The 16,488-nt window shown below is 43.8% G+C and overlaps 1 protein-coding gene across 1 annotated transcript in view; it reads right to left on the bottom strand.

Annotated features, from left to right (window-relative positions):
- Positions 1–16,488, bottom strand: part of KALRN (kalirin RhoGEF kinase) — a 507,955-nt gene that overhangs the window by 12,997 nt on the left and 478,470 nt on the right. The window contains exons 48-51 of the mRNA XM_054381250.1: positions 15,600–15,838; positions 14,457–14,704; positions 11,032–11,155; positions 9,633–9,692 (exon numbers count right to left, since the gene is read on the bottom strand). Of these exons, the coding sequence (XP_054237225.1) occupies positions 9,633–9,692; positions 11,032–11,155; positions 14,457–14,704; positions 15,600–15,838 (671 nt within the window). The remainder of the gene's footprint in view (positions 1–9,632; positions 9,693–11,031; positions 11,156–14,456; positions 14,705–15,599; positions 15,839–16,488) is intronic.

The raw sequence follows: 16,488 nt of genomic DNA, 5'->3' as shown, positions 1-16,488 counted from the left end.
GAGACGTCTTTTAACCTCTGCTCAGCTTCAGGAAGAAAAGGTAAAGCACTAAAACAGAAATATTGCTTTCTTTTTGCTTTCTGGCAAGTATCAGTCCTGCAACAACTCTTTTTTTGCTCATTTCATTGGACTGCAGGAAACTTTCCAACTTGAAACAAGGTATGGATAACGGAGTTATTTTATCTATCTAGTTAACTGATCAAGTTAGTTAAAGCTGTAGTCTATTCATGGCCTAGGTACACCAAATTACCTCATGTAACCCTGGAATCAAAGTTGGGACAATGCCACTAAGTTCTTACACACAGCATCAACCCTAACTACATAGTGGTGTACAATAGCATAGGGGTTTTAGCTTCATTAACCTTTAAAATATTATCACAAGGCCTTGTTATCTAAATTCAAGCCAGTAATTTGATATCAAGCACCATAAATACCAATGTAGTTTGTGTCACCTTAAATATCTTTGTTACTATCTATTTCAGATCTATTTTGGAAGATGCCAATGAAGCAGTGACCTAATTCTGTTGCCTGCCAAAGCTGATGGGAGGTTTTGCAGAGGCTTAGAAACCAGGCCATAAAGCAGAAGCAACAGCCTTTCAGAATAATGTAGATGCATTTTCAAGATGCATATTTATATTTTGGCTTTATAAATGGTAATGGCTCAGAGTGGCATTCAAGGAGCATATTCAGGTTCACTTTGGTTTCATAGCCCTTCTTCACAGCCCCAGGCAAACCCCTGGTACCAGCACTGAGATGTCAAGGTCTGCTTTCTCCTATCACCACTAGAAAGTCCAAATGAATCAGGTATAGCATGGACTCACTGCTCAGAAAGGTTCATTTTTTTCCCTATAAAAGCACACCTTACATCAACAAAGTCCTTGCCCTCTGAGACTGAGACTATCCTTTGTCCTAGCAATAGACAGAATTTGGTCCTTCGGGACACATCTACAGCTCACAGTGCTGGCTGAAGCAACTGGCCAATGCCAGTGCTTTACACTCTGCCCTCCAGAAATGAGCATGGGGTTCTGCTTGTGGGAAAAGAAGGTTTCAAACCCTACCACATAGCCAGTCAGTCCTAAAGGTGTGTACCTGGTGGGCAAAAGTGTGATGGTTTGGACTGTCACATGTTCCCAAGAGAAATGAGATTTCAAACATTGCATTCCCAGCATTTGGGAAGGAACCAACCTCTGCTTACATCCCTGCAGATGACTCTTTGAGTACTATGACTAGAATTAGGGCTTCTTACTTTTTAAAGCCATGTTGGAAGCACCACTGTGCTGGGGGGAGGGGTGCCAGGAGAGTGTGCCAGCCTTGCAATGGGACAGTAATGGCTCAGCACGTAGGAGCCTGAGTGGGTAAGAGAGCCAGAGAGCCTCTTTGGGTCCTGTGTCAGGTCTTCCTCCTGGCTGCATCTTCTGGCCTTGGTCACCTGGGAAGCACAAAGCTCCATCTGAAGGGTGCAGCTAGGCACCAACGCCAGGATGTGGGCCTCTGCCCAGCCATCCTGGCAGCCTCTGAGAGGATAAGGGGCTCAGAAGCAGATATTGCTGCTCTGCACAGGAACCACATACAGCTGTTTGGCTCCTGAAGACAGGAATAAATTGGGGAGCAAAAGGGCACTGGATGGAGAAGAACTTCTTGCTCACCTGTGCATATGGAAAAGGAGAGATGGATCTTTGTGATTAAGTTGTTTTGCTTAGTCAACACAGTAAAGGAAGAAAAAGCTGTTCTGTGGATAACCATCACCTGCCACTTCTCAGTGAGACCATTTACTCATCAGCTGAGCAGCCCCAGGCGTCAGCTCATTTGCACGTACAGCTTCATTTCTGTAGTTCTGGAATACACGTCTACCCCCCAAAGCTCTCCTCTTCCTCCCCTGCAGCATGCACTAAATTCCCTTAATATTCATTGATCTCCATCAGAAAGAAACACGCCTGACACTTCATATGACTTTTGTAACTTCAAGGATTCCTTAGAAGCTGCAGCTCCAATGATGAATGTAATGGATATATCTATGAATAAATAATGCTATATTTCTAATGACTTCCAAGGTTTCCCCCCCCTCTTGCCTTACCATGGGAATAACAAATAAAATTACTGCTTCTTGCTAATAACAGACAAGCCTATGGCTGAAATTCACACTTCCTTTGCTAAAATATCTAACAGTTAATTAATAAAATGTTAACCTAACAACACCCCCACAGCCATATCACTGCTTTTGCCTGCTCTAATCTTAGACAAAAATAAAAGCCTGCTTGCAAGAGAATGTTTAAGTGATACCAAAGTGATTTAATACATCACTTAATTAGGGAATGGGACTTGGTCTGCTTTGAAAGCGGGGGTCAAATGATGGAGTGAGAAAGGCAGAAACAGGAAAGCAAAGGGTTCACAGCCAGCTCTGCTGGCTCAAACATCCACTCCCAGGCCCTAAGGGTTTGCTGTCTCTCTCTGTAGGCTGACCAGGTTTCCAGGCTATGGGTGGAGAGCAGAAGGTGACAGACTCCACAAAGTCCTTCTAGGTTAAATAAATGCAAGACCTTTGGAGATGATTTCTTCATTTGGCAAATAGGTTTTTAATCCCCTGATGGGGAGGAGTGCTCCAGAGCGTGGCCAAGCTGCCCTCGGATGACAGGAGCTCCTGTACTGCTTGTCCACACAGCCTCCTGCTGAGGCTGAGCCTGTTTGCCCTTACGGATGGACTTAGCAAGCAGCTTCCAGAGCCTCTTGAAAGTGATGGAGTGTGTAAAAACTGGAAAAGCTGTCAAAATTCACTCAAGTTACTCTTCCCAATTCTCTTCCTGTTTCTCGAGGCTGTTAGAGAGATGAGAGCCTGTCTGTGTTGCTCTGAGGAACAGAAATCCCTGACAGTGATGGGCCTGGGGTGCGCTGCTGGTGAGCCAAGTGAGGTGCTCAGGGCCAGCACGCTGCACCTGCAACACATGATGCTACCAGAGATGCTCACATGGGCAGTATGGAGGGCTCCAAATCCAAGGGACTTCCCCTTCAGAGAACAGATGAAAGACCATCCTTTCCAGTGTGTTTTCCCCTTTTTAAAGCCCCTGCTTGCTCACCCAACCTGAAGAGCCCCGGGGCTGTTTGTGGGGAATGATGCAGGAGTCCTGACTTCTGTGCATTGCTCCATCAGGGAATGCTCTGCACTGCTTTGAGATTACCAGGTGGAAAACCCCCTGCTGGTTATGTGGCTGTGATGGAGTTTTACTTCTCTGTGAAAAGAACCAAGAGGCTCCACAATAAAACCCCACTTGGTCTGTAGCAATTTGACTGAGGAGCCTACAGCCCAGGCCACAGTCAAGCATCCCTGGCCACGATAGCCACGAGAGAGGAGGGCAGCCTGGAGTTTCATGCTGACAAGGACTCCCCAAAAAACTCACTGCAATCACCTGAACCACTGTGGCTGCCAGTCTGGCCTGCAAGTGAACAAAGTTCTAGGGGTTGAAGTACCCAATCCAGAATCTCCTCCTGCCATCTTCAGGTTCAGCCCACACCAGGCAAGCACAGACCCTGGGGGATGAAACTCTGCTGGCAATGCAGTCACTCCTCAGGTAAGAAATACAGCTGGCTCTTTTTTTCCGGGGAGATAGATTTAGCTGAAATGAGGTAGATTTATTTTTTTCCCATTGGATGAAATACCTGTAGCCTGCTGCAGGGTAGATGAAAACCTGTAAAGCTCCCTCCATTGCCAGGAGAATTTCTGTTTTCCATACAATGATAGCTGAAAATGGAAAGCCCACACAAGGTGACAAAGGCAGACCATGAAATGGCCTCTGCTCAAGTGATGTGAGGAGTAAAGCTGACCAGACAAAGATGGCAATGGAGGGAGGGGGATGAGATGAAGAAATGGGAGGATGGGTCAGGGTCATTCAATAAAATAAAATAAAAAAGGAATAGACCTTGCTTCTCCCTCCTCCAGTTTGCACTGTTTTGGGGCTCAAACCAAGAAAGTCACCTAAGGCACATACCTGAATACCTTTGGGGACCTGCAGAGATCTAAGTGACTTAGATCTAAGTGACTTAAGTGTAACAGTCAGGCTTCAGAAAAGCAGTAATAGGTGCTGCATCCAGCAACTCAGTATTTTGCAGTACTGGGCCACTTTCTGCCTGATATTTTAAGCTTGTGTTATGAAGATATAAAGGCACCTGCAGCAGTAGCAGCAAGTCCACTTGCAAAGTGACTCTGACTGCACTAATTCTTAGCAAGAGATCATCTTTTGTTTGTGCAACAAGCTGTACCTGATGGAGAGCAAGAAACTGTTCTGCAATGCCAACAGCAGTCCTGAAATGCTCTTCAAGCACAGCTTGGCTGCCTGCAAGGGCTTCTTGCCTTCACCAGTGTTTGCTTCTCCATCACAGACATGTCCTCACTGTGCCTAATCCACATCCCTGGAGAAGGCCTGAGCCCAGCCTGGACACATGCAAGGCACAGAGGGCCCAGCAGATGCTCAGATTTTTTCAGTCCGATGTTTCAGACTCATACTAGGAGAGTGCATCAGAAGCAGAAGTGAGAATCCTTTTCCTCCCAAAGCCCCAAGAGCAGTCTGCAAACCAAGCCCTCTGTAATCAGATCCATGCTTTATCTCAACAGCAGAGGGCATATTTACTCCAAGACAAGCAGCTCAGCATTTTGTAAACACTTTGTGGCACTTCTTGTTTATTGCATTAAAATAAAATATTGAAGCATTTTTAGATGCTGGTAACAGAGCCAGCAGTGTCTTCCTTGCTCCCTCACTCAAAATGCTCCCCAAAACCCCAAGTGAAATATTAATGACTCTCAGGAAAAAAAATGAGTTAAAGAGGAATTAAGCCAACTCTCATATGTAGGAAAAGATCTACCAATCCATCTCTGATGAGATCAATTTTCACTTTGAGACTTTTGGGGGACAAGATCATAGTATCACCAGCTTCACCTCCCTCAAAAAAGAAACAAAACAACAAGAAAAAGGCCTTGATGGAAAGAACAAATAGGGATCCTGCTAAACATGGATAGATGCTACCAAAGGGAGAAATGTAATTCAAGATGTGAGGATGGTATCTGGTGAAATGTCCCACATCACCAGCCTTTGAGACTGATGGAGAAGCCAGAAGGGATGCTGCATGACTCTTTTATGGACATCTGTGCAAAGCTGAAGTCCTCTTGCCCTCACGGCTGGTATGCTTCAAAGGCTGTTAGCTGTGTGATGTCTCTGGTACTTCAGGCACCATGCTGTAGCACTATACCTTCTTGCTACAGATGAAGTAGGTCACTTTGTCCTTTTCCAAAAGATAAACCACCACACCTGTGCTGCCAGCTCAGGATATGTCACACCTGATGAGCTATCTTCCTAGTCAGTCTCAGCAGTCCCTGTCTGCTCAGGGCAGTAGGACATAGTTGTTGCCCATGGAGATCACCCCAGGGAAACATGGAAGGTTCTCAGGATTGTACTCGTTCATACTGTGGTAACAGACTGTGAAAGGCTTTCTTACCAGTACTGTACAAGACATCACCAAAAGAGCATGTTAGATCTGCTCTGGAGGTGGGCAACTCAGGGCAGAGAGTGAAAGCATTTACCTAAAGAACCTAGGAGTTCTTGGCCTGAGCTGAGCGCTGACTTGGTCCATGCTGTGTCCACCACACCATCACCTACACAACCATTTTGTCTGTGGGGTTACTAACACAATATTCCTCCCTATAGGATGTTTCCTAGTGCTTATTTTGCTCTAAGTGTCCCTGAGTTGTTTGTAACATGCTAAAACTTTGTAAGTGAAAAAAACAGACTATGAAGCCCAACTTACATACCTTGGCAACAGCCCAGCTCCCTAATCTAATGATGACACTTCTCTGACTTGGGGTAGGCCTGGCCTTCATCTCTCCTTTGCACAGCTAAGAAGCTGGAACAAACACTAGCCCTTTGGTGAGAGCTGTATGTTGGTCAGGATTACTTGTAACACAGTTGGAGTCACAGCTTGCAATACAGAATGTCTGGAGGCAGAGTCAGATGTGAGGTCCAACCCGAAGATGGGAAGAGATGTTACTGAATTTGGTGAGATTTAGCTCAGTGAGTTCTTCTGACTGATGAAAGGAGATTGGCTTAGACAAGACAGATGTTGACTTATGACCCCTTCAACAATATTGAAACCCCATGAGATGTTATGACACAGGATTGTAGGACAACTAGTTGTGTCATTGTCCAGCACCCCAGACTTGGGTGTGGCTGATACTGATTCACAAGGGCATACACCTTCTTCCCAGAAGTGGAGTTGCCTGTCCCTGTAAAATTACCTACATGCACGTGGAAAGGGAGTCTCTAATCTTATTTAAATATAGGTTACTCCTATCCCTCACATGGCTACACACAGTCCTCAAGTGCCTGCTCCTGCACTCATGTGCCTAACAGGTGAGCTTGCACATTCTGTTTGGTGAAACAACAGTGCAAAGCAGAAACCCCCCTAAAGTCAATTTTCATCCTTAACCTCTTTCATTACATGTTAACAAGAGAAAAGAAACAGCAATCAAGAGATATGATTTCTACTCTAACTGAATGGAAAGATCTCCAGGGCCCTTGTGTGGGCAAAACCACAACAATGGCATCTTGTTTTTTTAAACAGTTACCAAGATTTTCAATCTCCTGCTCTCACGATGCTTCTCCCCATTTCTTTCTATGCTTCCTCTTGAAAGAAAGGCAAAGTGCTTCAGAAATCTGGTATTTACTGAACAGACACATGGTATTTCAAAGCAAAGCTGGATCTGAAAGACCCCAGGAGCTGTGGGGCTCCATGTGCAGTGAGTAAGCTGGAGGTAAACTGCACTGACATTTCCAAGTAATTAACATGCCTGCTTCGCCTATAGAGACTGCTCCTTCTATTCCAGCACTCGGGGCACATTCTCATGCACAATGGGAGGAAGAGGGATGTCAGGGGTGACAGTCCTGCAAGAGAAGCCAGGTGACCTGCCCTTCTACTAACTGGCTGTAATGATAGCTACAGACAACTCCACCTTAATGACTCAGGCAGGGCCTCCTGCACCTCTGAGTGTTGATGGTCAGGACACAGCTCTTCTCCCAGCACTCCCAGTGTTTATAAAATCCATCACAAGCTGAGCCAGGTGTGAGGACAAGGTCCTCCCCTGCCTCAGGCTGCCAGTCTTGCTGTCTCCAGCTCCCCTGGGAGTTCACCAGCAGCTCTGCTGGGATGTAGCACATGGAGTAGGGAATGGAGAACTAGATGAGATGCCGAGGCTCACTGCACACACAGGTTGGGGTGAAGGGGTAGCACAGATGTTTAACAACTATTTAAGCCTAGGACACAAAGCCTAAAGGACACTTGAGGCCCTGAACCAGACTGTGGTGGCAAAAGTAGCTTGCTTTGTCTCTGTTTTAATGAGGAAAGACTTTTGCTTCCAAGGCCTTATATAGCTCATTTCTCATATCATGTTTGGAAAAAAGCATCAAAACACACATAATGAAGGGAAAGGGAGAAAACCTGTGGATTCAGCAGTGAACACCCTAGATCTTTACAGACTAGACTTCCCCGTGGCCTCTTCTAGGGCTTCATGAACATTTTACAGGCCCATCTTTGCTCTGCTCCCTCTGGATGACTTTGTTTCATTTATATTGGCCACCAGCAATCGCTCCAGCTTAATATTTCTTAGCTGACCACACTCACTCCAGGCTGTAGTTGTACTAAAACCAGCACAAAGCAAGGGCCAGGCTGCTCCTTGCAGGACAGTGTGACCTTAGCAAGTCACCCTCACAATTGCATTCTTATTTTCGCTCCCTCTCTGCCACTTTAAATATTTGCTCAGCCCCAAAAGAGTTTTGCTGAGAGGTAGACTTGATCTTTCCAAATAACGAGGAACATTGTGGCTCCTGGGGACTACAGTGCAGCACAGTGACACTGTCATCCCCGGTAAGTGACCTAGGACATGCAGGATAGGATGAGTGACTGTAAATCAAGTCACATACCAGGCATATAGTTACTTCCCTAATAGCAGATACATACCATAGCTAAGACTTCACGTTAGTGTCTTTTAGTTTAAACAGAAAGGTTTAAATCTCCTGAACTTCAGAGCAGCAGGCAAGAACAATAGACTGCACCATAGTAAAAAACCCAAATGAAGCAGACCCATGTGGAATATGCTAGAAGTAACTGGAATTGCCAATACCATAAAGACTTGGTTACCTTCCACTGACAGTGTTAAGACATCTGTGTTTCCTCTTGTCAAGCACAGTTAAAACACAAAAGTCCTCTGGAAAAGGAATGGTGACTCTCACCCAGCTCTCTACAATACACCTGTAGCTCAGTCACCTTTTACTCCACAGGGCAATTTTCGGTGTTCTAAAGCTTACAGGGGCTTATGTGCAATACCTGGGCACTACCTTGTAACAAACATATTTACTTCTAGTTGTCACCTGTGACTGGCAACATGTTCTTTGAAAATGCACACACACTCCTGACAATAATGCAGCTTTAGCTGTAAGGAGTATTCAATCTCAGAATATCAGCTGGGTCAGATCCTTTCCTTTAGTACACATCCCCTTCTCAAAGACGTATTCATTTACACCAACATAATTAAATTAACGAGAGCCTTTGAGTTAATAGCTGAGCTGGTGCATCTCAATACACTCCTTCCTATTTTTATTTTTTTTTCTCCCTTCCAGGAGGAAAATCAGCTTTCTTTTGTGGGATGTTTATAGTGCAGTCTGGATAACAGCATTTTGGAGATCTAGGACACAGATATCCCTGCTCTCCAGTCACTTGTTATATCTGTAAAATCATTTCTGTCTCTCTTGAATCTTGTCCTGGCTCATTTCAGTACAAAGCTTTTTCAGCCTTGGTACAATGTATACAAATGCTTAGTGTGGTCACTACATGCAGAAAAAAACAGGCCCCACAAGATTTTAATTGAAGAGAACCAAATTTCTAATGCTTCATGATTTCAAGCTCCTTCAGGCTCTCTCACAGAGCATGTCTGTCACTCCACTAGAACTGGTGGCTTCACATTGGATAGAGAATAGTGTAATATATCATAATTTGGGTACATCTATCCACATCAGCTCTGCCTGTGATATGAGCGCGTTCACACAACCAGTTTTACAATTCTCCTCCAGTACCTTTACAGGTAGGAATGCAATTTCCTGCTCTCCTGGCAGAAAAAAAAATAAACACTGCCTTTTCTGATCTTCTAGATAATTTAAAGCACTAATTGTGGTGTAGCCACACTTGCTCCAGTGATTTCTAACACAAGCCTGACTGGCAGCTCAGCAAGTATTGCCAGGGCAAGGCAACGGAGAAAGCTACAACATTTATCAGCAGCTGACACACATGCATGGTTGTTTCACTGAGTGGGATCCCAGGTGGGCAATAGCAACTGAGGGTGGCTATGTGAGCCTCCAGCTCAGCAGGAGTTTGTTCCTCAGCTTCCTCCATTGCTCCCACCACAAAAGCAATCAAAACTCCAGCTTCACCACTTGGCAAACCCAGCATTGGTGCTTTATGTGACTCACATGTAATTGGCATGTATGTCCATGAGTGACACAGACCCCACCCAGCTCCCCTTTCAGCACAGGCATTTTGGAATAGGCACGTGTTTTTGGGAAAAAAATAAAAAAAAAAATCACAACGACAATTGTCTCTACCTCCATGCTAGTATTGGGGTCAAGGTCATCACACTCTGATTCCTCTGAGCTGTTTGTCTCCTTGTTTGGCAGCATGAAGAGGAAGAAAGAGAACAAGAGATTAGAAGATAGATTGGTTAGACAGGGCAGAGCAGCACAGATTTGTGAGCAGCATGGAAATGGATAACAGTACAGAAAATGATCTAAAAAACCAAACAAAAACTAGACAACCAAACAAGGGAAGCAAAGGCAAAGACATGCTTTTGCCAGAGAAGAAGCTGTGGTTCTGCATGTTGTTTAAGTAGTAAAAATAGCAAGGAAACAAGAGAAGGAATAACTGTGGCCACCATGCTGGAGCAACCATTTCCCTTGGGCCCAGTCCTTCCACAGCTGACGGTGGGGCTGCAGGGTGGCTGCGCAGTGGGTGCAGGGGGTGCCAGGGTTGCAGTGGCAAGGCTCTTCCCTTTGCACATGCCATGGCTGTTGCACTAGGCTTGCAAAATGGAAAGCCTCTGCAAAGGAAAACACTTAATCATGGGTTCTCCAGGAGAGGGGTGGATCCAAAGGACATGCTCAAGTGCTTTCCTGAATCAAGACTGGGCTTTGATTGTGTCAAAATCACCAAGTGTTTGCTTGCCTCTGTTGGGAAGGAAAGCCCCAGATTAGTCCTGAGCAGGTCTCATGGTCGGCTTATAGGGATGGATCCTCTGAATTGGAGCACAGTAGTCAGGCACCCAGAGCAGAAGATGGAGCTTAACCCCACATTTCTCAACCTTTTCCATACTGGGAGAGTTCAGAGAGAGAGACAGACACAGACACACACAAAGACACACACACAGACACACACACAGACACACACTAGACCCTTTCCTGGCAAGACAGCATCTCTGCCCTATCTGATAATATGGAAAGGAAATGGTCATTGAGACCATCTCCTCAGACCATAAATCTAAAGCATCTCAAGGTTGAGAACCCCTTATCTTAAGATGTTGTGAAATCTTGGCCTAAAGAAAACTCGTTGACTTCAGTAAGGCCACTGGTTCACCCAGTGGCTTTCTCACCACTGCAGCTGCTCTGACGGGGCCAGGCCAGTAAATCACTACTGTCCCAATTTTAAGAACAGTTATTTAACCATCTATGTAGTTGGACTTTTATCAAAGATTACTTACTTGCATATGGGATGCCAGGAAAAAGAAAACGAAAAACAAAGGCTGCATTTTATCTTGCATGCAAAAATCCTGCTAAAATCAATACTACAAAAAAAAAAAAAAAGAAAAAAAAAGATGACTAAAGTGGAAAAAAACCCCAAAAAACAAACCCAAAATTGCCGCCCCCTCCCTCTCTCAGGAGAGGATGCTATAGGGGGTGAAAAGGATGGGAAGCAGGAGAGCAGCACACAGTTTCAGATGGCCTTACTCACTTTAACAGAGACTTTGTTCCCCAGAATATCCTTGGATTTACGTGGCCCATTGGCTTCATTTTTGCCACTGCTCTCCTTTTCCGCCCGCTTTCTCATGCGCAGGGTATGCCATGAACATGACTTCCTGTTGTACCAAAAAACGCAGCAATCAAATGGCAAATCATAGCAGGAAGGAAGGACTTGGAAAGGGGAACCAGCATCCACATTTGTGATTACTGCAATTCTCTAGAGGGTGAAAGCCACCGGCAATATGCCCATCTCAATCTGAGCAATGAGTTGAAGTCAAACCCCAAACCAAACGATTCTGCAAAGCAGATGTTGTGCCACACTTGCTGTGTAAATGCATGGAGCAGGAAAAAATGTCCATGATGGAAGCAGGCAACTAGAACTTGGTCACCTGGTTTCAGGGACTTTGTCTTGCATTGCCACAAATAGAGAGTTATTTTTGCCACAGTTAAAAGGTCAATTTGTTCCTTGGCCTGGTCAGTTAGAAGCAGTGAAACAAATGTAAATACGTGAGAACAGTCTTAATAGATTACTCAGTAGAGCAAATTAAAAAAAAATGAAATTAAATTCAAGGTGTTGGTCCCTACATGTTCCTTAGAACAGGTAGCTCAACAAACAGGAGCTATACAATTAACTCTCCAAGAGATAAGTCGTTTCCTAGAATGGCAAGCTCTGCTGTTCCTCTCCAGACCAAGAATCTCCCATGTGATTTGTGTCAGTCTGGTCAGAGAGAACATCAGTCAGCTCACGGTTTTTGACTAGCATCGCAGCAGGCACCATTTCCAGTACATTTTTCATCCCTCATTATTGCTGGTCCTATGTCCTTACTCTTGGGAGGGGGGAAAGACCATGTCACCCTTTGTAAGAGCAATGCTGTGTTCACAACAGAGATTGCACATCAAGGCAAAATTAAAAAAAAAATTAAGAAAAAACCCAAAGACTTCTTAATATGGATTTCATTTGGTTTAAATAGTGGACAGGTTGTGGGGGGATATTTGGGAAGGGGTATGTTGTCCAAAGCAGAAAGCTCTCAAAACAGCAGTGTGATGAGCTGGGATCCAGGTTCAAAGCATCTGCCCACCTTTAAAGTCATGCAAATTTGATTTGCATGTTTAAGCCCAATGTTTGCACATGTCATGTCTACAGTACCTTGATATATTTTACAAAGCAAGTTTCATGTAATCCAACGATCACCTGCGGTGCCAATAAAACGCAGTATGTTAGCAAGGTAGGACTCAAAGGATGCCCCACGCAGCCGGCGCTCCCCCATGAATACTCCATCAGATTCCTAAGTGGTTTTTGGTTGTACTTCAGCACCTGATGGGAGCTGTACAAGAGCTCAGATTTAACAAGTAAACCAATGGCCTGCCACTGGCACAAAACCAAACTGGGTCACATCGACTGTTTGTGCAACCAGGATTAATGTCTCCACTGCAAACAGCTGGCATGAGCAGTCATATTTGAGTACAAGGAGCACCAGAGCACTCTGTATGTGTCAGCCAGACAGTAAGTGCTGTCTGATATTTGGGCATTCCTGGAGTAGGTCCAAATTAGATGTGCAGAGGAGGGGAAATTATCCAACACTTCAAGACTGTTATGTTTTCCTTTAAGATACAGTAAGAGTCAAGGATGTGGTTGATGGACTCCCTGCCCTATTGGTGTCAACGCTACTGGACCAACCACATATTTTGTGTACAGTATTTGTCAGCAGAAGAAATAGTTTTATTACTTATACTAATTAGTCAACATGATCTGGCAGACTAGACAGGGCTGAAGATAACACCAACTCCAGGTTGTATTTCTAGCCACAGAACTTGTATTTTTCAAGCATTTTTTGTTTTCAGGATTGTTTTAGCTGTTTTGAGTCTGAAAACATGATTTAAGACTTTAAATCTCACTGCAGTGAGAAAGAGAGAGGTGCAATGCATGTGGTTTTCGATTTTGTAACCCCTTCCTGGCCACAATTCATTCAACTACATAATTTGACGCAGAATTTGACTGCCCAGCTGCCATGAAATCAGAGTCTTCACCAGGAGCCTGGTGCCATGGAGGAATCTAAAGGCACATGGTTGCATATTGTGGTTAGAGAGGAACCTGGGAATGGCTGTGGTGGATGTGCAAGAGGCATGCTAAGCAATTCCTTTGGCTTAACATGCAGTTCATAGTAGCATTCCTTACTGACAGGTAAGGTCATCATTTCTCTTAAGGGAAACTGCAGCAGAGATCAAATTATTATTTTAGTGCATCTGTCACAAAATCTTTCCTCATGTTCAATTCTGCAGCTCAAGGTACTCACATAAGATAACAAAATTTATAGCATACATCATGCATTACCATCTAGTTATTTTTAGATGTTAAAAGAAATCAACAGGTATTACTGAGAAGAGGGTTGTACCTTCTGTATTTAATACCAAAAAAACACTTTCTCGCATTAGTCATTTCAGACTGACAAATTTCTAAAAATCAGAAAAAAAAAAAAAAGAAAAACATATATCCACACATTTGTTAAATAAGCAACCAAACGTTATCAACAAAAAAAAAAACAAAACACAAACCAAAAACCAAAACCAACCAAAAAAGGGCCAAACTAGTTCTTTTACCTCATTAAAACATGCTCATGGTGAAAATTTATTTTACATATTTAAAATAGTACATTTAAAATTAGTTACATTACAGGTACAATGATGAACATTGCGACTATCCATTTTATTGCACAACCTGACTTCATCAATATGAGTTTGTTTCTTTTCCTTTTTTTGTTTGTTTTGTTTAGTTTTAAATAGTGCAAAATACTTTATACAGGAATGTACTTGGATGGGGGTCTTGCAAACCAAAAAGTATATTACAAAACCTACTGCAAACAGAAAAAAAAAAATAAATCAAACCAAAATTAAAAAAAACAAAAACAGAAACCAAAAAGATACAAGCTGTACAAGGAAATTGCCATAGACAACAAAATATCTCCTCCTTGAGAAGTGAACCTCAGTCCAACACAGGGTCTGGAATTTTTTTGTGCTGCATGGTTTTTTTAATTGTTGTTGTTTGTTTGTTTTTGCTAGATGCTGTTATAACCAATATATAGATTAGTAACTTAATACAACATAAATATAAGTCCAGTCCAAGCATGTCCATCTTGGTGCAAAATGGTGTAACATAAAACACATCTTTAACCACCTATGGTTTTATTTCTGTCCAAAGTATAAACAAAACCCTCACAAAATGAAAATAAGCAAAACCCGAGCTATCCACCATGGCTGCCCGACGCTGCGGATTGACCACTCGGCTTGTTCCAGTGGCACTGTAGATAAGAATCAGCAGGAATTCCCTACCATTTGGGTTTGTTTATCTTTATTTATTTTTAATTTTTTTTCCTCAAAAAATCCACATAGTGCTCCCAGCGAAGCCAACATGGCACTTACTTGATGCTTCCGTCGTTATTATCTGTGGTGGATTTAGTGAGGGGAGCCAAGATATTGCCAGGGATCCATCCTTCAGCGGCTGGAGAGTGGTCATTTGCAGGCTGGTACACCAGGAACATGTTCTGCTGGTTGATAGCAAGGATCTGAACCACCTCTCCTTGATTCACACAGATCTCATCCTCCTTCAGTGCATAGTAATCTTTAATCACCACCATGGAAGAGGTCCCATTGCACCCTCCCAAATCAGTCTGTGAAAATGGACACAACAGAAAGTGGTGAACAGGCAGCGCTGAGGAACCTGCCTTTTTCAGCAGCAATTCCACTACTTCATTTCCAGTCTAACTGTACCGGGGAAAAAAAAAAAAAGAGACAAAACACTTGGAAGTTCACATTAATAGAAAAGGATTTTAAGGATTTGAAAGGCTGCAATAACAGGATACAAACCAGCCTCCTGTTTCATATTAGGTTTCACAGCTGCTAGTGATGGTGCCCCAGCCACGTTCCCCTTTGCATGGTGTTACAGATGAATGACCTGTGCTGAGCCAAATAGGGGAAAGACCAAGGAATGCTGAGTGTCAGAAGTTAAATGAATACTTGCACATCTGACAATCTGAAATACCAGTCACATTGGAAAGTGGCTTTGGTCACCCAAAACCAGTTGCAGGGTCCAAACACCACAGATGGTTACCGACTCCTTGGTGGTTTGTGTGCAGTGAACATGCACCCAAATTACAACCTTCAGCTGGCACCCTGTGAGCTTGTTACATGGGAAAAGGTCTAAACACTTCTATGCCAACAGAGCAGACCTCTTCAGGAATGGGTGGTTAACGGATGATAGATGAGCATGAATACTGCTGCTGCCCGTACTGCAAATGGATATTCAGTTCACCAGGTCTGCAAACACAGTGCCCCAAAAAACATGGGGATCAGTGCTCCGGGCTCCAGGGTTAGTCTCCATTTCCCAGCTGAAGTGGCACTGGATGCCAGAGCTTTCAGAGTTTAATCCCAAATCACACTTTACACCATTGCTTCATTATGTTGACAGCTGTTGACCTGGGTAGCTGATTGTCTAAGGTATTCACAGGTTGTCTAAGGTATGAGAAATGGGCTATGAAATCATGTGTTATCAGATGACCTCAGTACCTTGTTTTGTTCATACTTGTCTCCAGGCTGTGAGTGTTCATACCCTGTGCTGCCATTGGAGGTAGATATCTTCAGGGGTGGGAGAGATGGATTACGGCTTGTAGCCTTCAAAGGCTTCTCAGACCCTACTGGAACAGAAGAATAGGGTCTGCTGTTGGGCTGAGTGACCCTACCCGTCTGAGGCCTCAGCACTGCAGAGCTGTTTTCTTTGCGTTGGTACTCTATGGGAGACTGGAGAGCTGCAAAAGAGGACAAGAATTAGCCCTATGCTTTTAATGATGTTCCAAAGGCTGCAGAGCTTGTGAGGTGATGTAATTGAAACAAACACATAACCTGCAAACCAAATAGGAACAGGAGATGCCACCCATTGAGGCACACGACGTGTTCATGGCTGGACAAGGGGCAAGCATGTTGCATTGTCCTGTGCACGAGCAGAACATAGCGCTCCAGGCTACTGCAGAGAACTGCTTCTCTCACCAACATAGTAGGCTAAAATACTTATCATTGATAGCACACATAATTGCATTAATTTTCTGTGAAATTGCGCAAATTAATCATGTCCTGGAGTCAAAATAAATGAAAGCTGGAATAAGAGATGCACAGCTCATTTACAGGGAGTTGCTATCATCAGAAAACACAGGTCAAGACCATAAGTCCCATTTGCATATTCCAAAGAGAGTGTGACTGCTAAATACTCTTTCTTTCAGACTTGATGCACTGCAACTGGATTCTTTTTGTTCTTTCTGTATTAACTACTTTGCTGGAAATGACCAGCAAATGAGGAAATATAGATGGCATGAAGACATTAATCCCAGCAGTCCAGAACTCTCCAGAAAACACTCACTAGCAATATTAAACAGCTTTTTAAGTCTTGAAAAGAAGATTCTTG

This window comes from Indicator indicator, chromosome 5 (genome assembly GCF_027791375.1).
Source record: "Indicator indicator isolate 239-I01 chromosome 5, UM_Iind_1.1, whole genome shotgun sequence".
Taxonomy (NCBI): Eukaryota; Metazoa; Chordata; class Aves; order Piciformes; family Indicatoridae; genus Indicator; species Indicator indicator.
This window is presented reverse-complemented; position numbering and strand designations above follow the sequence as displayed.